The sequence below is a fragment of the Oncorhynchus masou genome, chromosome 10, assembly GCF_036934945.1.
Source record: "Oncorhynchus masou masou isolate Uvic2021 chromosome 10, UVic_Omas_1.1, whole genome shotgun sequence".
Lineage (NCBI taxonomy): Eukaryota > Metazoa > Chordata > Actinopteri > Salmoniformes > Salmonidae > Oncorhynchus > Oncorhynchus masou.
This window is the reverse complement of record NC_088221.1, coordinates 17,736,193-17,758,545: the sequence shown is the minus strand read 5'-3', so window position 1 is coordinate 17,758,545 and position 22,353 is coordinate 17,736,193. Positions and strand designations below refer to the sequence as shown.

The 22,353-nt window shown below is 41.2% G+C and overlaps 1 protein-coding gene and 1 long non-coding RNA gene across 3 annotated transcripts in view; one reads left to right on the top strand and one right to left on the bottom strand.

Moving 5' to 3' along the window:
* Nucleotides 1–5,986: 5,986 nt before the first annotated feature.
* On the bottom strand, nucleotides 5,987–15,659 carry LOC135547259 (uncharacterized). The gene is made up of 3 exons (XR_010456683.1): nucleotides 15,502–15,659; nucleotides 7,526–7,615; nucleotides 5,987–6,703 (listed from the first exon to the last, which is right to left on the bottom strand). It is a non-coding gene; the product is annotated as an uncharacterized LOC135547259 (long non-coding RNA).
* A 2,366-nt stretch (nucleotides 15,660–18,025) lies between these two features.
* LOC135547258 (transmembrane protein 50B-like) overlaps nucleotides 18,026–22,353 on the top strand; it is a 15,355-nt gene continuing 11,027 nt past the window's right edge. Inside the window, exons 1-2 of one of the 2 annotated variants that reach the window (XM_064976066.1) lie at nucleotides 18,026–18,106; nucleotides 18,878–19,072. In XM_064976066.1, the coding sequence (XP_064832138.1) occupies nucleotides 18,974–19,072 (99 nt within the window). In that variant the 5' untranslated portion in view covers nucleotides 18,026–18,106; nucleotides 18,878–18,973. Of the gene's footprint in view, nucleotides 18,107–18,783; nucleotides 19,073–22,353 lie in introns of both variants that reach the window. The other variant, XM_064976065.1, reaches the window with a different exon arrangement.

Below are 22,353 nucleotides of genomic sequence, written 5' to 3'. Positions count from 1 at the left end.
TATGTTGTTCGATAAAGTGCATATTTATATAAAAGAAATTTCAGTATACATTGGCGCGTTATGTTCACTAGTTCCAAAAACATCCGGTGATATTGCAGAGAGCCACATCATATTACAGAAAACTCATTCTAAATGTTGATGAAAATACAATTGTTAGACACGGAAATATAGATACACTTCTCCTTATTAATGCAACCGCTTTACGGAAAAAGCAAACCATGCAATAATTTGAGTACAGCTTTCAGACAACAAAGCAGCCGAAAAGATATCTGCCATATTGGGTAGTCAAAAGAAGTCAGAAATAGCATTATAAATATTCACTTACCTTTGATGATCTTCATCAGAATGCACTCCCAGGAATCCCAGTTCCACATTAAATGTTTGATTTAGTTCGATAATGTCCATCATTTATGTCCAAAGAGTTACTTTTGTTAGCACGTTTGGTAAACAAATCCAAAGTCATGAAGCTCGTTCCCTAGTTGCAGACGAAATGTCAAAAAGTTCCTTTACTGTCCGTAGAAACATGTCAAACGATGTATGGAATCAATCTTTAGGATGTTTTTAACATAAATCATCAATAAGGTTGCAACTGGAGAATTCCATTGTCTATAGAAAAGCAATGGAACAAGAGCTAACTCTCTCGTGACCGCGCCTCAGAGCCTGTGGCAATCTGCCAGACACCTGGCTCAAACAGCCTTTATGAACCCCCACTTCACAGTAGAATCCTCAAACAAGTTTCTAAAGACGGTTGACATCTAGTAGAAGCCTTAGGGAATGCAACATAACCAATATCCCACTGTGTATTCAATAGAGGCTGGGTTGAAAAATCGACCAACCTCAGATTTCCCACTTCCGGCTTGGATTTCTTCTCAGGTTTTTGCCTGCCATATGAGTTCTGTTATACTCACAGACATCATTCAAACAATTTTAGAAACTTCAGAGTGTTTTCTATCCAATACTAATAATAATATGCATATATTAGCAACTGGGACTGAGGAGCAGGCCGTTTACTCTGGGCACCTTTCATCCAGGCTACTCAATACTACCCCTGTAGCCATAAGAAGTTAAAGGCGTGGAGAGGTTAAAGCACCTGTTCTGTATGATCTACTTAAAGAGCATCCAGGAGAACATGCCCAACCCACCACCATCGCACACACACACCCACACAAAGACACACACTTCCCTCCTTCACATCGCTCCTCATGTAAATGCACGTACACACACACACGAGTTACATTTCCACCCTCCACTCCCCCATACCTTCTTGGATGTCTGCTTTCCCACTCAACCACTCACACCCCATCTACAGAGCCCCGCTTGAGATGCACCGTGTCACCTCTCCTTTTCAGATTCATCCTTATCTCCTCTCTTCTGGTTGTTCCCCCTCTCCTCCAGGGCATGGGGTGCTCACAGCTCAGAGTGGAAAATAGAGGATAAGTGAGGATAACAAGAAGGAAGGCAATCATGTGGCGTAGGCTCCTGGAGGTGTTAACAAAGGGAGGGCACTTCACCACTGAGAGGTTACCTAATCCTAATTACCTGGTCCACTCATGCAGATGCAGACCTGGTGTCTTTAAGTTCACACACCCACTTGTTCTTCTTTCCCAGCAGAGATCCTCAGTTGTGAAAACTACGAAGGTGTGCGGAATTCAACTGAAAGTGATCGGTCGTGGACATAAATGATGCAAGATTTTAGTTCTGAGTTAATCGAGATTAATTTTATGGGCCACAAATTCAATGGTGTCCGTTTTTTCAAAATAGGTACAGAGAGGAGAACAAGTATTTGATAACCTGCAAAATCGGCAGTGTTTCCTACTTACAAAGCATGTAGAGGTCTGTCATTTTTTATCATAGGTACACTTCAACTGTGAGAGACTGAATCTAAAACAAAAATCCAGAAAATCACATTGTATGATTTTTAAGTAACTAATTTGCATTTTATTGCATGACATAAGTATTTGATACATCAGAAAAGCAGAACTTAATATTTGGTACAGAAACCTTTGTTTGCAATTACAGAGATCATACGTTTCCTGTTGTTCTTGACCAGGTTTGCACACACTGCAGAAGGGATTTTGGCCCACTCCTGCATACAGACCTTCTCCAGATCCTTCAGGTTTCGGGGCTGTCGCTGGGCAATACGGACTTTCAGCTCCCTCCAAAGATGTTCTATTGGGTTCAGGTCTGGAGACTGGCAAGGCCACTCCAGGACCTTGAGATACTTCTTACGGAGCCACTACTTAGTTGTCCTGGCTGTGTGCCCCGAAACCTGTTACAGGAGTTTACTATGACTTTTGTGCGTTGCCATCAGAAAGTATTCACACTCCTTGACTTTTTCCACATTCTGCTGTGTTACAGCCTGAATTTTGTCACTGGCCTACACACAATACCACATAATGTCAAAGTGGATTTTTTTTTTTCTAAATGTTTACAAATTAATAAGAAATGAAAAGCTGAAATGTCTTGAGTAAATAAGTATTAAACTATTTTGTAATGGCAAGCCTAAATGTCACGTGTGCTCCCTCTACTGCCTCTAGGTCACCAGACTGCTCGTTATGGCGCACACCTGTCACCATCGTTACGCGCACCTGCGCGTCATCAGACTCACCTGGACTCCATCACCTCTGATTACCTTCCCTATATATGTCACTCCCTTTGGTTCCTTCCCCAGACATTATTGTTTCTGTCCCAGTGTTAAGTCTGTGTGTTGTTCGTGTTTCTTGTTTTGCATTATGTTGTGTTTATTAAAACACTCACTCCCTGAACTTTCTTCCTGACTCTCAGCGCACATCATTACACAAAAGTTCTTGAGTAAAAATGTGTTTAACAAGTCACATAATAAGTTGCATGGACTCACTCTGTGTGGAATAATAGTGTTTAACATGATTTTTGAATGACTACCTCACCTCTGTACCCCACACATACAATTATCTTTAAGTTCCCCCAGTCGAGCAGTGAATTTCAAACAGATTCAAACACAAAGACCAGGGAGGTTTTCCAATGCCTCTCAACGAAGGGAACCTATTGAAAATATAAATTTAAAAAAGCAGACAATGAAAATCCCTTTGAGAATGCCTGGTTATTCTTTCAAAATGTCTTCCTCACCATCTTAAATTCGCATGCCCCATTCAAGAAAGTTAGAACCAGGAACAGATATAGCCCTTGGTTTTCTCCAGACCTGACTGCCCTTAACCAGCACAAAAACATCCTGTGGCGTTCTGCATTAGCATCGAACAGCCCCTGTGATATGCAACTTTTCAGGGAAGTTAGAAACCAATATACACAGGCAGTTAGAAAAGCCAAGGCTAGCTTTTTAAAGCAGAAATTTGCTTTCTGCAACACAAACTCAAAAAAGTTCTGGGACACTGTAAAGTCCATGGAGAATAAGAGCACCTCCTCCCAGCTGCCCACTGCACTGAGGATAGGAAACTCTGTCACCACTGATAAATCCACTATAATTGAGAATTTCAATAAGCATTTTTCTATGGCTGGCCATGCTTTCCACCTGGCTACCCCTACCCTGGTAAACAGCACTGCTACCCCCACAGCAAGTCGCCCAAGCCTTCCCCATTTATCCTTCTCCCAAATCCAGACAGCAGATGTTCTAAAAGAGCTGCAAAATCTGGACCCCTACAAATCAGACAATCTGGACCCTTTCTTTCTAAAATTATCTGCCGAAATTTTTGCAACCCCTATTACTAGCCTGTTCAACCTCTCTTTCATGTCGTCTGAGATTCCCAAAGATTGGAAAGCAGCTGCGGTCATCCTCTCTTCAAAGAGGGGGGACACTCTTGACCCAAACTGCTACAGACCTATATCTACCCTACCCTGCCTTTCTAAGGTCTTCAAAAGCCAAGTTAACAAACAGATTACCGGCCATTTCGAATCCCACCGTACCTTCTCCACTATGCAATCTGGTTTCAAAGCTGGTCATGGGTGCACCTCAGCCACGCTCAAGGTCCTAAACAATATCTTAACCGCCATCGATAAGAAACAATACTGTGCAGCCATATTCATTGACCTGGCCAAGGTATTCGACTGGCCAAGGTTGAGAACATGTTCTCAACTTGCCTACCTGGTTAAACAAAGGTAAAATAAAATGGGCAAAGTTATTAATAACACTTTGGATGGTGTATCAATACACCCATTCACTACAAAGATACAGGCGTCCTTCCTAACTCAGTTGCTAGAGAGGAAGGAAGCCGCTCAGGGATTTTACTGAGGCCAAAGGTGACTAAAATAAACTCAGTAAAAAAAGAAACGTCCTGTCACTGTCAACTGTGTTTATTTACAGCAAACTTAACATGTGTAAATATTTGTATGAGCATAACAAGATTCAACAACTGAGACATAAACTGAACAAGTTCCACAGACATGTGACTAACGTAAATGGAATAATGTGTGGCCACCAACTACTGTGGTACATCTCCACTTCATGGACTGCACCAGTTTTGCCAGTTCTTGCTGTGAGATGTTACCCCACTCTTCCACCAAGGCACCTGCAAGTTCCCGGACATTTCTGGGGGGAATGGCTCTAGCCCTCACCCTCCGATCCAACAGATCCCAGACGTGCTCAATGGGATTGATATCTAGGCTCTTCGCTGGCCATAACAGAATATTGACCTTCCTGTCTTGCAGGAAATCATGCACAGAATGAGCAGTATGGCTGGTGGCATTGTCTTGCTGGAGGGTCATGTCAGGATGAGCCTACAGGAAGGGCACCACATGAGGGAGGAGGATGTCTTCCCTGTAACGCACAGTGTTGAGATTTTCTGCAATGACAACAAGCTCAGTCCGATGATACTAACTTAATTGACGAAGGGAAAAGAAGGAAGCCTGTACAGAATATGAATATTCCAAAACATGCATTCTGTTTGCAACAAAGGCACTAAAGTAATACTGCAAATAATGTGACAAAGCAATTCACTTGTCCTGAATGCCTGGTGTTATGTTTAGGGTAAATCAAATACAACACTCCATATTCTCAAGCATAGTGACGTCTGCATCATGTTATGGGTGTGCTTGTAGTCATTAAGGACTGGGGAGATTTTCAGAATAAAGATAAACAGAATGGAGCTAAAGCACATGCAAAGTCCTAGAGGAAAACCTGATTCAGTCTGCTTTCCACCAGACACTGGGAGATGAATTCACCTTTCAGCTGGACAATAACATAAACACAAGGTCAAATCTAGACTGGAGTTGCTTACCAAGAAGACAGTGAATGTTCCTGAGTGGCTGAGTTAGTTATGACATTCATCTTGAAAATTTATGGCAAGACCTGAAAAACCATTCAGTGGTTGTTTAGCACTGTTGACCAAGAACCATTTTGACAGAGCTTGAAGAATTTTGATCATAAAAATGGGCAAATGTTGCACAAATCAGATTTGGAAAGCTCTTAGAGACTTACCCAGAAACACTCAGAGCTGTAATCGCTGTCAAAGGTGCTTCTACAAAGTATTGACTCAGGGGTGTGAATACTTATGTATTAGATATTTCTGTATTTCCTTTTCAATAAATTTGCCAACATTTCTAAAAACATGTTTACACTTTGTTATTATTTGGATTTGTTTGTAGGTAGGTGAGAAAAAATATATATATATATATGTTCATATCGAATTCAAGCTGTAACACAACATACGGTGGAATAAGTCAAGAGGTAGGAATACTTTCTGAAGGCAATGTAATTATGTGTTGTCAACCCACACCAGATAATGTTATTCATATGGTGTATTTCCTCTATGCATGCAACTGATAAAAAATGGTGTGTCCGAGAGGGAGAATGAGAGAGAGAGGGAGGGAGGGAGATAGATAGAGGGAGTGTGAGTGTGCGTATGCGTCTATGTGAGTGTGTGAGAGTGATTTTTTTTTTTTTTACTTCAGCACATTATTAAACAATAATCCTGATATGTATTATAGAAATCATGTGCTGTATGTGCTCTTTGCTGCTCAATGTTTAAAAAATGATTGATGAAACCCAGAAACACTCTGGAGGCAAGAGTACTTTGTTTATTGAAATTGCACATCTCCCAGAATACAGTGAAAAATAGAGGCAGTATCTTTATGAACAGCAGAAGGTTTGTTTTTGTTTTCCTGCCTGGGCATTTCCTCTGGTGGGGAATTGATGTCCAGGCAATCATTCTCTTTGTTGCCTGCTACTGCTTGTTACTCTTTCACTCTGACCTTCAACTACCCTAGAGGACAGAGACCTGGCCACAGGAGAGGAGTGGGAGGGGAAGAGTGTGTGTGTGTGTGCACCTAATGTGTGAATAATTTTTCCACAGTAAATGTGATCTGTTGTACTAGCAGGTGAATGCATCTGTATGTGCAATGTCAGTGTCATATAATTTCATACTGAGCCAGAGAAAACATGCAGTACATGTAATTCCTCATACTGACCTGGCATGAGCAAGCACATGTTAATGCAGTGGCCGTCTCTCCATGGCATGTGATAGGACAACATATGAGGTTGCTGCTCTAGTCTTACAGAATACAGATAATAATGCAACTGAGTCAGTGCGTCTTTTACACAGTTGTTCCTCTCATCCCTTCCTCCACACTCTCTCCTGTTTTCTATCTGTCCCTTTCTAACGTCATTCACCAGAGGCACACTCTGCCACCTTCAGGCCTGGTTCCGGCTCCGTTACCAGGGGTTTGAACACCGGCTCCACCTGTCCATTCTTCTGCTTACCCTCCTCCTTCCACGCTGCATAGAAAGAATGAAAAACACCAGTAGGCCTACATTAAAGAGGAATTGATTTGTTAAATGTCATCTCTTTGCAGATTTTTGGCTTTGTACAACCCTCACACTGTCTGTGTGTGTGTATGTGTGTGTGTGTGTGTGTGTGTGTGTGCATGTCAAAATCAACATTCTGTGTGTGCACACACACACACACACACACACACACACACACATGTTTTAATATCCTTTTGGGGACCTAAAATTAATTTCCATTCAAAATCCTAGTTTCCCTAACCCTAGCCCTAACCTTAACCCGGACCTTAACCCCTAACTGTAACTAACTCCTAACCCATAAACCTAACCCCTAACCCTAATTCTAACCCTAACTGTAACCCTGACCCTAAAGCTAACCCCCGAGCTTAAAATAGCCGTCGTTGTTGTGTGTCCCCCCCCACCCACCCCCCACACACACAGGATTCAATTGTAATCCCAGCAAAAACACATCTCACCATACAGCCTTGGACAAACATGGAGTACAAAAGTAAAAGAAAAGAACATTTCTTATAATCCTGTTCACTTGAGTCTGTACAAGCATGCATGAACGCACATACCCATCGAAACACACAGACGTTCACACAGGATCCAGGTATATATGACTTTCATAAGCCAAAAGCAAACCGTATCATTATCATTATCTGTGCGGCATGTTTCAGGGAATCTTTCAGGCAATATCAATCAGCTGATATGGGGCCTAAATCAAACTATTTGTTGTCTGAGCAGCATCCCCCTGACCCCCAGAGCCCAAGGACCTCCAGGCCTCCTCTTGCCCCAGCTGAGCCCACTCACCCTTGGCCTGGCTACATTCTGCGGTGGGCTTCTCTGGCTGCTCTCCCCTTCTCACTGCAGCCCGGATGCGCCGCAACACGTAACTGCAGGCTGAAGGAAGAATAGTTTTCAGTTAATTAACTGTTCCTATGGGAGGAGTAACATCCATACAAGTGGTCAGTATGTGTGATTTTGGATAGTCTGTCATAGAATAGAAGAGAGATAGATAGAATGAAACACACATACAGTAATAGGAGTGATGGGAGCAATTGAAGAGTTTTATTCCAAAACGCTATATATCCAAATGAGCTTTTATTGCTTAAAGGAATTATGAAAGCGATCGGTGTGTTTTTTCACTATCTAATCATGGTATGAAACACATGTATTTGTTTAAAATCTATCACTCGATGGTTTCATTTCAGAGAGACAAATAATCATGTTTTTTTCCCTAAATGCTATATACACACCTCACTCTCAGAGAATTAAGTAGTACTGCTAGGAAATGTCTGCTCTACCCAAAATTACAACCAACTAATTGCAGAATTACCTCAAAAATGGGAGACACAAGAAGAAGGGGGGAAAAGTAAAGGACTTGTCTGTCGGCGCTGCATTAAAGACCACATTTGGTTCAAGACAATTGAGATAAATAAAAAAAAGTAAACCCGTTTCATTGAAGGACCAAAAAAATTGACAGTTTATGAACTGATACGCAAAGCGACACCGGATTCATTTTTTCTCTTTAGATCATTTATCTTGGAAATGTCCATATGTAGCTTATCTTTGGTCACAGGTCCAGGAATGGCTAAAGAATTGCAACATTTACCTGTTGCGAACTCTACAGATAGACTTGCTGGGTGATTTGAAATGTCATAGTCAATCGATCAATAACATAATAATACTTTTAGCAAAAAATTGTACCTTTAATTTATAATCTGTAGAAACTATGAGAATAGAAAGGTTCAGAACTTTAGTGAAACATCACAGCACATTTGAAAAATGTATGGCAAACAGAAATCCAATATGGATGGTGTTAAGAGATAGATGGGTGGGGTTGAATGGAGCTAAAGGTTGGGAGTAATAGCATAAAGATAACTCATGTCAAATATACTGTGTCTGTGAAATGTATGTAGGTTCAGAACTTTTGTGAAACAGCACAGTTAAAAATATATGGCAAATAGAAAAGATGAACTGGATGGACATCAGGAATAGATGGGAGAGGTTGAGGGTAGAGGAAGGAGGGGAATAAAACCAAACAAAATATAACAATTGTAAAATATATTGTGTCCATAAAATATATACAGTATGTACAGTTGAAATCGGAAGTTTACATACACTTAGGTTGGAGTCATTAAAACTCGTTTTTCAACCACTCCACAAATTTCTTGTTAACAAACTATAGTTTTGGCAAGTTGGTTAGGACATCTACTTTGTGCATGACACAAGTAATCCAATTGTAATCCACTGTATCACAATTCCAGTGGGTTAGAAGTTTACATACACTACAGTGCCTTGCAAAAGTATTCGGCCCCCTTGAACTTTGCGACCTTTTGCCACATTTCAGGCTTCAAACATAAAGATATAAAACTGTATTTTTTTGTGAAGAATCAACAACAAGTGGGACACAATCATGAAGTGGAATGACATTTATTGGATATTTCAAACTTTTTTAACAAATCAAAAACTGAAAAATTGGACGTGCAAAATTATTCAGCCCCCTTAAGTTAATACTTTGTAGCGCCACCTTTTGCTGCGATTACAGCTGTAAGTCGCTTGGGGTATGTCTCTATGAGTTTTGCACATCGAGAGACTGACATTTTTTCCCATTCCTCCTTGCAAAACAGCTCGAGCTCAGTGAGGTTGGATGGAGAGCATTTGTGAACAGCAGTTTTCAGTTCTTTCCACAGATTCTCGATTGGATTCAGGTCTGGACTTTGACTTGGCCATTCTAACACCTGGATATGTTTATTTTTGAACCATTCCATTGTAGATTTTGCTTTATGTTTTGGATCATTGTCTTGTTGAAAGACAAATCTCCGTCCCAGTCTCAGGTCTTTTGCAGACTCCATCAGGTTATCTTCCAGAATGGTCCTGTATTTGGCTCCATCCATCTTCCCATCAATTTGAACCATCTTCCCTGTCCCTACTGAAGAAAAGCAGGCCCAAACCATGATGCTGCCACCACCATGTTTGACAGTGGGTATGGTGTGTTCAGGGTGATGAGCTGTGTTGCTTTTACGCCAAACATAACATTTTGCATTGTTGCCAAAAAGTTTTTTCCATTTGGAAGACTCATTTGCGACCAAGCATTAACTTCCTGACTGATGTCTAGAGATATTGCTTCAATATATTCACATCATTTTCCTCCTCATGATGCCATCTATTTTGTGAAGTGCAGCAGTGCCTCCTGCAGCAAAGCACCCCCCCAACATGATGCTGCCACCCCTGTGCTTCACGGTTGGAATGGTGTTTTTCGGCTTGCAAGCCTCCCCATTTTTCTCCAAACATAACGATGGTTATTATGGCCAAACAGTTCTATTCTTGTTTCATCAGACCAGAGGACATTTCTCCAAAAAGTATGATCTTTGTCCCCATGTGCAGTTGCTATCTGTAGTCTGGCTTTTTTATGGCGGTTTTGGAGCAGTGGCTTCTTCCTTGCTGAGCGGCCTTTCAGGTTATGTCAATATAGGACTTGTTTTACTGTGGATATAGATACTTTTGTACCTGTTTTCTCCAGCATATTCACAAGGGCCTTTGCTGTTGTTCTGGGATTGACTTGCACTTTTCGCACCAAAGTACGTTTATCTCTAGGAGACCAAACACATCTCCTTCCTGTGCGGTATGACGGCTGCGTGGTCCCATGGTGTTTATACTTGCGTACTATTGTTTGTACAGATGAACGTGGTACCTTCAGGCGTTTGGAAAATGCTCCCAAGGATGAACCAGACTTGTGGAGGTCTACAATTTTTGGCTGATTTCTTTTGATTTTCCCATGATGTCAAGCAAAGAGGCACTGAGTTTGAAGGTAGGCCTTGAAATACATCCACCGTAACACCTCCAACTGACTGAAATTATGTCAATTTGCCTATCAGAAGCTTCTAAAGCCATGACATCATTTTCTGGATGACACAGTCAATTTACAGTGCCTTGCGAAAGTATTCGGCCCCCTTGAACTTTGCGACCTTTTGCCACATTTCAGGTTTCAAACATAAAGATATAAAACTGTATTTTTTTGTGAAGAATCAACAACAAGTGGGACACAATCATGAAGTGGAAAGACATTTATTGGATATTTCAAACTTTTTTAACAAATCAAAAACTGAAAAATTGGGCGTGCAAAATTATTCAGCCCCTTTACTTTCAGTGCAGCAAACTCTCTCCAGAAGTTCAGTGAGGATCTCTGAATGATCCAATGTTGACCTAAATGACTAATGATGATAAATACAATCCGCCTGTGTGTAATCAAGTCTCCGTATAAATGCACCTGCACTGTGATGGTCTCAGAGGTCCATTAAAAGCGCAGAGAGCATCATGAAGAACAAGGAACACACCAGGCAGGTCCGAGATACTGTTGTGAAGACGTTTAAAGCCGGATTTGGATACAAAAAGATTTCCCAAGCTTTAAACATCCCAAGGAGCACTGTGCAAGCAATAATATTGAAATGGAAGGAGTATCAGACCACTGCAAATCTACCAAGACCTGGCCGTCCCTCTAAACTTTCAGCTCATACAAGGAGAAGACTGATCAGAGATGCGGCCAAGAGGCCCATGATCACTCTGGATGAACTGCAGAGATCTACAGCTGAGGTGGGGGACTCTGTCCATAGGACAACAATCAGTCGTATATTGCACAAATCTGGCCTTTATGGAAGAGTGGCAAGAGGAAAGCCATTTCTTAAAGATATCCATAAAAAGTGTTGTTTAAAGTTTGCCACATGCCACCTAGGAGACACACCAAACATGTGGAAGAAGGTGCTCTGGTCAGATGAAACCAAAATTGAACTTTTTGGCAACAATGCAAAACGTTATGTTTGGCGTAAAAGCAACACAGCTCATCACGCTGAACACACCATACTCACTGTCAAACATGGTGGTGGCAGCATCATGGTTTGGGCCTGCTTTTCTTCAGCAGGGACAGGGAAGATGGTTAATATTGATGGGAAGATGGATGGAGCCAAATACAGGACCATTCTGGAAGAAAATCTGATGGAGTCTGCAAAAGACCTGAGACTGGGACGGAGATTTGTCTTTCAACAAGACAATGATCCAAAACATAAAGCAAAATCTACAATGGAATGGTTCAAAAATAAACATATCCAGGTGTTAGAATAGCCAAGTCAAAGTCCAGACCTGAATCCAATCGAGAATCTGTGGAAATAACTGAAAACTGCTGTTCACAAATGCTCTCCATCCAACCTCACTGAGCTCGAGCTGTTTTGCAAGGAGGAATGGGAAACAATTTCAGTCTCTCGATGTGCAAAACTGATAGAGACATACCCCAAGCGACTTACAGCTGTAATCGCAGCAAAAGGTGGCGCTACAAAGTATTAACTTAAGGGGGCTGAATAATTTTGCACGCCCAATTTTTCAGTTTTTGATTTCTTAAAAAGTTTGAAATATCCAATAAATGTCATTCCACTTCATGATTGTGTCCCACTTGTTGTTGATTCTTCACAAAAAAATACAGTTTTATATCTTTATGTTTGAAGCCTGAAATGTGGCAAAAGCTTGCAAAGTTCAAGGGGGCCGAATACTTTCGCAAGGCACTGTATGTATGTATGTATGTATGTATGTATGTATGTATGTATGTATGTATGTATGTATGTGTGTATGTGTGTATGTGTGTGTGTGTGTGTGTGTGTGTGTGTGTGTGTATGTATGTATGTATGTATGTATGTATGTATGTATGTATGTATGTATGCATGCATGCATGCATGCATGCATGCATGTATGTATGTATGTGGGGAATTGGTAATGATGCAGACAAATGCATTGATGAAAGCTACAATCTGTCAGCAATATTAATGTATGTATGTATGTATGTATGTATGTGGGGAATTGGTAATGATGCAGACAAATGCATTGATGAAAGCTACAATCTGTCAGCAATATTAATGTATGTATGTATGTATGTATGTATATGGGGAATTGGTAATGATGCAGACAAATGCATTGATGAAAGCTACAATCTGTCAGCAATATTAAAGCTTATCTACCCCGTAAAAAAAATTAAGTACTGCTAGGTTTAACACAGTCAAATGTAAAAACTAACTACATTATTTATATTTATAAAGATACATTTGTGACATCAAATGTTTTATATATATTTTTTACAATTCAGTACAGGAAGTAACATGAGATCTTTATGTATAACATTTACATTGACCATTTTAGTCATTTAGCAGATGCTCTTATCCAGAGTGACTTATAGCAAGTACATTCATCTTATGCTAACCTTATGCTAACCTAAGTGAGACATCCACATCACAGTCAAATATACAGGATATGAACATTCCATTCCAGCTAAACAGTGCATATCATTTTGCATAAAAAACACGTTTCTATAATCTGTGAATTGAAAATCTGAGAGCATTCATATTTTACACAAACATAAAGCAATCATTTCTGATGAAAAAACACAATTGTGAAAAAATGGTGGATAAAGTGAATCGTAAATAAACTCTTCAATTATAACTACATATATTGGATATATGCTGCAGGCTGCGGTATTTCATGTAACAACAGCCCCAGGCATGGTGAGGTAAAATACCCCCTACTGTTAGTGTTAATAACCAGAGAGTTATGAATGATAACTGTGTACAGACTCAAGGATTCAGGAAGCCAGATGTAGCCTACTTGTTCAATAGCTAGTCCTGACCAAAATCCTTGGGTGAAAAGTCCCTGGGGAGATGAACGGTATAGAATCTAATCAGGACTATATGAATGGTAGACGTTACCGAAACAGTATGTTCACTGTTGTTTAGATGGAATATATCTAGCTATTATCATTGAAGCTCACTCTGAATAGTTGAATACTTTTATGGAATAATTCAATAATAAGGCTCAATGAAAGCCCCTTGATTGTTCATGACAGCATTTCTGAGCCAGAGGTAGGTTGTTTGATTGACTCAACTGCTGGGTTGCAGGAGTTCGTTCACTTAGTTGGGTTGTTTTCTTTAAAAAATAAGAAGGTTGGGTTGTTAATACTGGGTTATTGGTGCTTCGATTTATTGAGATATGACCCAGGGGAACAGAAGACAAGAGATGTAGTTTAGTAGGGGTGTGGCTTTCAGATATTTCTTTTTAGCCACCCGTGAGAGTAAATGTCATTCATGTTCATCTGTTCTGTTGTATATTTATTACATGTTAAGGTTGAATATTGACACTTTTTCAGCTTCATTGAGGCTTACAGAAATGTATGTTGCATAAAGGCCTATGCATATCCCATTGTTGGGATAGATACCACCTTACATATTATAATATGTAATAAATAGTCTTAATATTCTAGAAGAATGTGTAAAATATGAAAGAAAGTAAGGACATTTTTAATTTGCAGTAAACTTAACATGATGAACAGGAATTAAATGTACTCTCCCGGGTGGCCAATAAGATCTATAAGAAAGCCACACCCCTAACAAGCCACACCTCCGGACAATAAACTGACAGTTCCATTAAAAAAGACAGCTGCTAAGTCAACCCAGCATGAGAGTAAAAAAATACCCAACTGAAGGTTAAACTAACACATTTTTGGGTAATGTAAACAACCCAATATGTTGGTGTTATTCAAGCAACCCAACTGGCTGGGTCAAAAACAACCCAGTGTGTGTTCTGTACAATATTTACCCAGTGCTGGGTTACAAAATAACCCATATTGGGTTGTTTTTAATCCAGCATTTGTTATAGTGTAAATATAATTCCCCCCCTATTGACTTCTCTCCTTGAAAAGAGTGCCTGAATGAACACCATGTATATGTGAAGTGGAATTCAACAGGTAGTGTGTGGGCCTACATATACTGGTTAACAGTCATGTAGCTTCTCTCAACTGACTTTAGATATTCCAATGGCTATGTCAGTGTTATGATCACATTATGTAACCCTGACAGAGGATTCAAATAAAGTGTATCCACATATTTCATTGAGTGCTCCAACACCATGTATTACAGTACCATAGAACTCTAAGTTTTTCCTGTGTATAAGCCCAATTATTTGATTCCTGTCATTGTCGTTGGGCAGTGAGCACCCCTCCTACTTTGCTGAAGAGCGAAGGACTAATTGAACTGACATATTGCATGGGTTTAAAAGTACTTCATGATGACAAAATATACAGGTTTGAATGGGGAATACTGAAGGCATAAGGCCTTCGGTATTATTAACTTTAGAAATATGCTGACTCATGCTTCAGTTGCAAACTCTAATGAGAAACACTATTTTCACGCCACTTTGGTACAGCTACGACCTGAAGTTACTTTTCCGTAGCAAGTTAGGAGAACTTACACAGCAGGTTGGGATAATTAACGTAGCAGGTAAAGATAATTAGATTAAGGTTATGAAAGGGTTAGGGTTAGCTGTATCAAAGTGGCGTGAAAACTCTAATAGACCCTGTCTCTTTGTCTCAATCTGAATCCTCTTCCCATCTCTTCTGTTCTTTCCACATAAGCCTCATGGCCTTTACGACAACTCCACCCAAGTTGCAATTAACTCAGCAAGTCACAAGACCTATTTACTGTACACTTGTTTTGAAGTGTTTATACAAGTGGGTAGTTGCAGAGGGAATGTGTATCAGACAGGGAAGGGAAGGCACTGCTGTAATGTTGACTGTAAAACCAAGGCAGGAAAACACTGCCAAGCCTCAAGGAGAACTTATTGAGTCATTATGCATTTTCATGTTGCTATCACTGACATAGCCTAGCTATCTCAGAGCCTTATATTGGGTAAATATAAGTCTCTGGTATATCTAATACAACGTGAATTTAGTAGCAGATATTTGAAAAGAGACTCACAGTTGATGATCAGTCACACCATTTCACACGGAGATGTCACAGATACACAACGTAGTTAGCTAAATTGTCTGATGAAATACAAAAAGCCGTTTTTTAGGCTCTCCAGCACTGTCAACTGCTGTGGCTTCTCTATGTCGAAACAAATGTTAACCCCTCCCCTGACCAACCCCCTAATGTCATGACTCATTGGGAGGAGTGTGGTGTGCACTGCACAGGCATGACTTGAAGAGAGGGAAGGACAGTCAAAGTCCAGGTTAATCATACGATTTCACCTGTTATGATTGCCTCTGAAGCATTTTGTATCTGTACTGATGAATGTTATTGATGTGTGCCACTAGGACAGCACACTTGACATTTACACATTATTACGATTTGTTTACTATTTAACTTAGGGCTTGGCCCCTTTTTTCTCCATTTCCGCCTGAATGACGTGCCCAAAGTAAACTGCCTGTTGCTCAGACCCTGAAGCCAGGATATGCATATAATTGGTAGCTAGCTGGGACCTTTTGGATGACAAATCAGAGGAAGATTTTCAAAAAGTATGTGAATATTTAATCGTTATATGTGAATGTATGAAACCTGTGCCGGTGGAAAAATATTTTGATGTGGGGCGCCGTCCTCAAACAATCACATGGCATGTTTTCGCTGTAATAGCTACTGTAAATCAGACAGTGCAGATAGATTAACAAGAATTTAAGCTTTCAGCCGATATAAGACACTTATATGTACCTAAATGTTTAATATCCATCATTTTTAAGATTATTTATTTGAATTGCGCACCCTCCAGTTTCACCAGAAGTTGTCCCGCTAGTGGGACACCTCTCCCATTAATACATGTGCAATACATGTAATGGATGTTTCCATTTATTTGTAATACATGTAGCTTTGTTGACTCTATCTTGACGTTGAACCAGGTTCCTCTTGCAAGACATGTTATATCCTAGACAACCTGGATATAAAAAATGTAATAAAAGAAGCCAGAACTGGTGGTAGCATGACTAGAACACATCTTTATACAACAAAGACAAAGCTGTTTGAGTCTCAATTTGAAAGCAAAGGGAAAACACTATTTTCACGCCACTTCGATAACAAAGTGACTTTTTCGGAGCAGTTTAGGACAATGGTTCCCAACCAGGGGTACTTGATAACTCATGAGATCATAGGTTTACTGGTAAAATGCACAAGGGGGTACTTCAAGGCTACTCCGGGCAGAGCAACATTCAGTTGGTGGAACAGTAACCGAAAGAGGTTGGGAACTGAGAACTAACTAGGTTACAATACTGATATTAAGATGATGGAAATAGTGATGGTTAGCTAAAATCTTCTCCTAACCTACTACAAAAAATAACTTTGTATCGAAGTGGCATGAAAAAGACTTCTTCTTCTTCATGGGGGTTTATCGGCGGCATCCAACGTTATGGTGCATTTCCACCACCTGCTGTACTGGAGTGTGGGCCAGAAAAAGGGAGAAACTAAATCCTGCCAGCCCCGTTACTCTTAAAAAAGATAATATTTGGGACTATATCTAAAGATGTTCTATTCAATATACTCTTTAAACTAATTTGCTGTATCCCCTTCTCCCTCATAGTAGATTTCATCCTCTCTCTTTCCTTACAATAATGACCACACTGTATCAATAACATTTTTTCCCCTTTATTTAACTAGGCAAGTCAGTTAAGAACAAATTCTTAGTTTCAAAGACAGCCTAGGAACAGTGGGTTAACTGCCTTGTTCAGAACAACAGAGTTTTACCTTGTCAGCTCAGGGATTCAATCTTGCAACCTTTCAATTACTAGTCCAATGCTTTAACCACTAGGCTATCTGCAGCCCCATGCTCCACTGTCTCTGTTTCTTGGCAATACTCACATTTTCCTGTTGGATGCTTTCCTATGTAAGGTCTTATTCAACTGGCTGTGTCCCACACTTAATCTTGTAAATATAGCCTCCTGTCTTCTGTCCCTTCCTGCCTTTCTCCCCTCCCCAACTTTCCTCTGAAATTGAAATAAATACCTGCCTTTAGTATCTCTATTCCACTGCTCCTGCCATTTCTCCTCCATCACTCTCCATATCATTCTTTTTGCCTCTGCCTTGCTCATTTAAACTACCACATCAACATCCCCACTACTTAGTGCTTGTTTAGCCAGTACATCAACTGCTTCGTTCCCCTCCACTCCCACATGAGCTGGGACCCATGTAAATATTATCTGTATACCCATTTGTTTACTGTTTGTAGCACCTCATGAAGCAGGGCTTGTCTGCTACGTGACATAAAGGACTGGAGACCCCTTAGCACTGCACATGAATCAGAGCAAATAACTACTCTGTCTGGCTTGACTTCCTCTACCCACTGCAAGGCCAACAGTATGGCCATCATCTCTGCTGTATATACAGCTAGATGATCTGTAATACGTTTCCTGACTTTCACCCCACATTCCTGCACTACAAATGACACTTTGCGTTCACTTTTCTATAAGCGAAAATTGATTGGTCACTTTGCTGTGATTGCCTTACTTTGATTGGTTAGCACGCTTCCTGATACAACGTCGCTTCATCCTCGTCGTTGTAGCACAGCTAGCTAAATGAAACTGAAAACATTGCCATTGAGGTGAGCAAAATTATATTTTCTACGAGTAATATGGTTACATTCAAGACATGTATACGCACTTTTTGCCAGAAAGCGCCTGTTTGTTGGATAGGTGGACCAGAGCAGGGCACTGCATCAGTGCAAAAATAATAATAACTAACGTTATCTGATAAGTTAGCGAACGTTAACAGTTAGATAACGTTAGATAGATAGATGCAACAAACCTTGTTAGCTTTTATTTATTCTGTTAATTAAAATAATACAATATTTCACTGTTTTGCAGTTGAGTTCGCAATGTAAGATTTACGTGCTACTCATGGCTATCTTGACATTTGTAGGTTTAACTAGCTAGCTAAATAACGTTATCTATATTAACTAACGTTTGTCTGTTGCTGTAAACAGCTTACTAGCTAGCTAACTACCTAACTTTTGCTGGCACTTATTGTTGTCACATTGCCTATGCTCTTCCCACAGCTAATAGTATTTGCTAAATGGCTAGCTATGTACCCCAATGGATAAAACGGATTGGATAGGTAAACATTGTGTGGAAAGTTCCACCTAGAGTGCAATATGATTACCATATTGAAGCTGGCCAAGAAAGTTTCTAGACCTACCTCGATCAAGTGTAACGTTAGGGGCTTGATGTGAATATTGGAGTTTGATACAGAATCAATAATCCTACCTCCTTGTTTTTGTAGGCAACAAACTCGATTGATTTGACAAACCAATCCCAGATTGTCAAGTGTACAGAAGCAGCACAGCAGATTACTGTTTAACGTTCATCTGTGTCAGTGTCAACAGTCTGAGGGCTACCTACCTATCTAAGGAACATTAGAGATTGACTGAGACAACAGTAAGGTTTGACCACAGGGGTCAGAAGGGCTGAAGATGGCAGGGTTCCTGGACAACTTCCGCATGCCGGAGTGTGAGTGCATTGACTGGGGGGAGAGGAGAAATACCCTTGCATCCATCGTCGCCGGAGTCCTGGTGAGTGCTGTGGCATGAAGGTGTGTGTGTGTGACTACACATGTCCTGGCAATACAACAACAAAACTCGAAAGTGGTAGATTCCAGCGATTTATGAACGTTAAATGTGCATGCAAAATCACAACTTAAATGTCTCACAGAATGAACAAACAAAATATAAATGAAACTTTTGTCTGCCTATAGTGCCTCTTGCTAATGTTGACATGTTGGAGAAATAAAGCAAATAAGAAGCATTATTGATGTTACATAAAATGGACATACTGACGTAACAAAAAGTACTTTGCGTGAGCCACATCAGTTAGCATTATTTGAATGAACATCCCACATTACTGTGGCAATCCGTCATCAATTAATAGAAAATGTCTTAATACCATGGAAATTATTGCATCACAATACCAGGAAGCCATTGCAAGTGTACACATGAGTTTAGCAGTCAGTTGCTAGGGTTAGGAGCTTCCAAGCCCATTCTATTCATTTTTTATTTCTATGGTCCCAGGCCTGTCCTGGGGATGGGATCAGGGAGGGTAACCAAACCTAGCCTGGGAGGAGATTGTGGGGGATTGGAGGAGGGCGATGCAGAGGGCAGTGTGGCTGATGAAGCTCCAAACTCTCAGCATATGAGTGTTGATGATTTGAAGAGTACATGGTGAGTACTGCAGCATGTGGTGCACTACCCTCAACAGTGTTTTGCCAGACCCTAGGGTAGTGGTCGGTGCTGTGTACTGCATAGCTGAGTTGAGGTGGGCCTGGTAGAGCTGTGCTGTGATGGGGCTAGGTCTAGTTGTGCTGTGCTTAGGCAGGCCTGGTCTGGTAACATGGGAAGGAGTGTGTAAGGGGAATTGAAGAGGGTGGTGTGGAGGACAGTGTGGCCGGTGATGCTCCAAACTCTGTGTGGGGCCTCTGACTGTGTACGGCTTGGGCATAGCTCAGTGTATCTGCATGCAGTTCCTGGGAGATAAGTGGTAAAAGGTGGTGTGGTGGGCAGTGTTGCTGGCTGTTCACCAGTCTCTGTGAGGTGCCACTGGATGCAGGTCTAAACGTGCGTCTGATTTGTGTCAGGGAGTTGGTGGCTGGTCTGCTGCTCCTGTGGGGTGAGGTGGACTGGCCACCCAGAGCAACATCCTGGCGAAGGTGGGGACAGCCTCTTTGAGCAAATGTACATTATCATACAGGCAGTCCAAACTACAGGTGGAAAGTTGGGCCAATTTTACATTTGGTCATTTAGCACAGTGCCAGGAGAAGCTGGCATTTATCCTCTAGATGGTGGCAGGTTGAACATCTCTCCTCCGGAGCAGGGTGGATATGACAATCATCACATCAGGGAAGGTGGTAGAGGCCCGCTCCAACACCCTCCCAAGTGATGTAACCACCATTTCCTGTTGAGCATGCAGGTCATTGGTTCCAGTATGTACAATGATAAGGCTCGGTGAACCAAGCTGGGCCACGGTCAGGAGCTCCATGGCTCTCAGATGTGGGGCACCGCAACTTTGCCACCACTCTTTTTTTCTCTTTTCATTTTCCATTGGAATCCATCATCAAAACAATGTCAGTTTTCTTCTCTGTGGAGGATGGCAGGAGTAGGAGCAATCAGGGACCGTGAGACTGGGGTGGAGGGGGTCAGCTGAGTTGGATTGGTTGGATGGTTTGGTTTGTTGATGGGTCCTTGGTTTATACTGGAATTAAGGAGTTGGTGGTGGTGGCTGACCAATTCCTGCCTTAGATCTTGTAGCTCCTTCTGCAGGTTCCTGGTGATGTCTTATATTGACAGTGGTGGACAGTTCCTCTCGTACTCTGTGCACTTCCATCCTGAGGTACTGGTTGTCCTCCTCAACGCAACTGATAGCATACTGCAATTCCCGGATTTCATCCAGATGCTGACGCACCAGGCTGAGCTTCTCCACTCTGAGATGCTGTGATACTGCAGGTTTCACATGTGACAGTGGCATGCTGAGGGCAATGTCTGCTTCAGGCGGTGGAAGAGAGATCGATGCATGCTCAGGAATCTTTTACAGGGCATCGCCCTAGTACAGAAATAAACTAGCACGTCCAGGCAATGCTTATGAGATGAAATCTGGCCAGTGAAAGAAGATGTGACGATTATGTCACAGAGCAATCAAAACAGAGTTACATTGATTGGAGAGAGAGAGGGTCGACACACAGCTAGCGTTCTCTTGGTGCTTGTTTTCATCTCAATTATCAGAAGTGTGTAGGAAATGGCCTCCTGCATGGATAATGCAGCATTGTTCTTTCTCCTGCTTTTTGTCATTCGGTTGGCGGTGGACAATTCACCTCATAGAGTGCCAGAGATGAGCTACTCATTCGAAAACACCTTTAGGCAGTTGCAAATAATTTCTCAGTATAGCTTTCTTTTTTTTTCTCAAATAACTTTTTCTCAGTGTGGGCTCAATTTCATTTGCTGCTTTCACCTCCATTGGAGGCGAAATATTAGTGATGGAGAATAAAATGGATACAGTTACATATCACAATATTCATTTTTGACAATATTATATATTTTTGACTCCCCGAGTATCAAAAAAAAAAAAAAAAAAAAAAAAAAAAAATATATATATATATATATAACTCAGCAAAAAAGGAAACGTCAACTGCGTTTATTTTCAGCAAACTTAACATAAATATTAAATGTAAATATTTGTATGAGCATAAGATTCCACAACTGAGACATAAACTGGACAAGTTCCACAGACATGTGACTAACAGAAATGGAATGTGTCACTGAACAAAGGAGAGGGGGGGGGGGGGATCTAAAGTAACAGTCAGTATCTGATGTGGCCACCAGCTGCATTAAGTACTGCAGTGCATCTCCTCTTCAAGGACTGCACTAGATTTGCCAGTTCTTGCTGTGAGCAATATGTTTGAAATATTGAATTGCAATCAAATTGTAGTGTCGAATCGCAATACATATCATATCGGTAGCTAAGTATAATATCATGATAATATCGCATCGTGCTCTTTGCTGGTGGGGTCCAGCGACATTCTACTCCAAAATACATGAAAATGTAATTATCCCGGCCGCGACCGGGAGGTCCATGGGGCGACGCACAATTGGCATAGCGTCTTCCTGGTTAGGGAGGGCTTGGCCGGTAGGGATATCCTTGTCTCATCGCGCACCAACAACTCCTGTGGCGGGCCGGGCGCAGTGCACGCTAACCAAGGTTGCCAGGTACACAGTGTTTCCTCCGACACATTGGTGCGTCTGGCTTCCGTGTTGGATGCGCCCTGTGTTAAGAAGCAGTGCGGCTTGGTTGGGTTGTGTATCGGAGG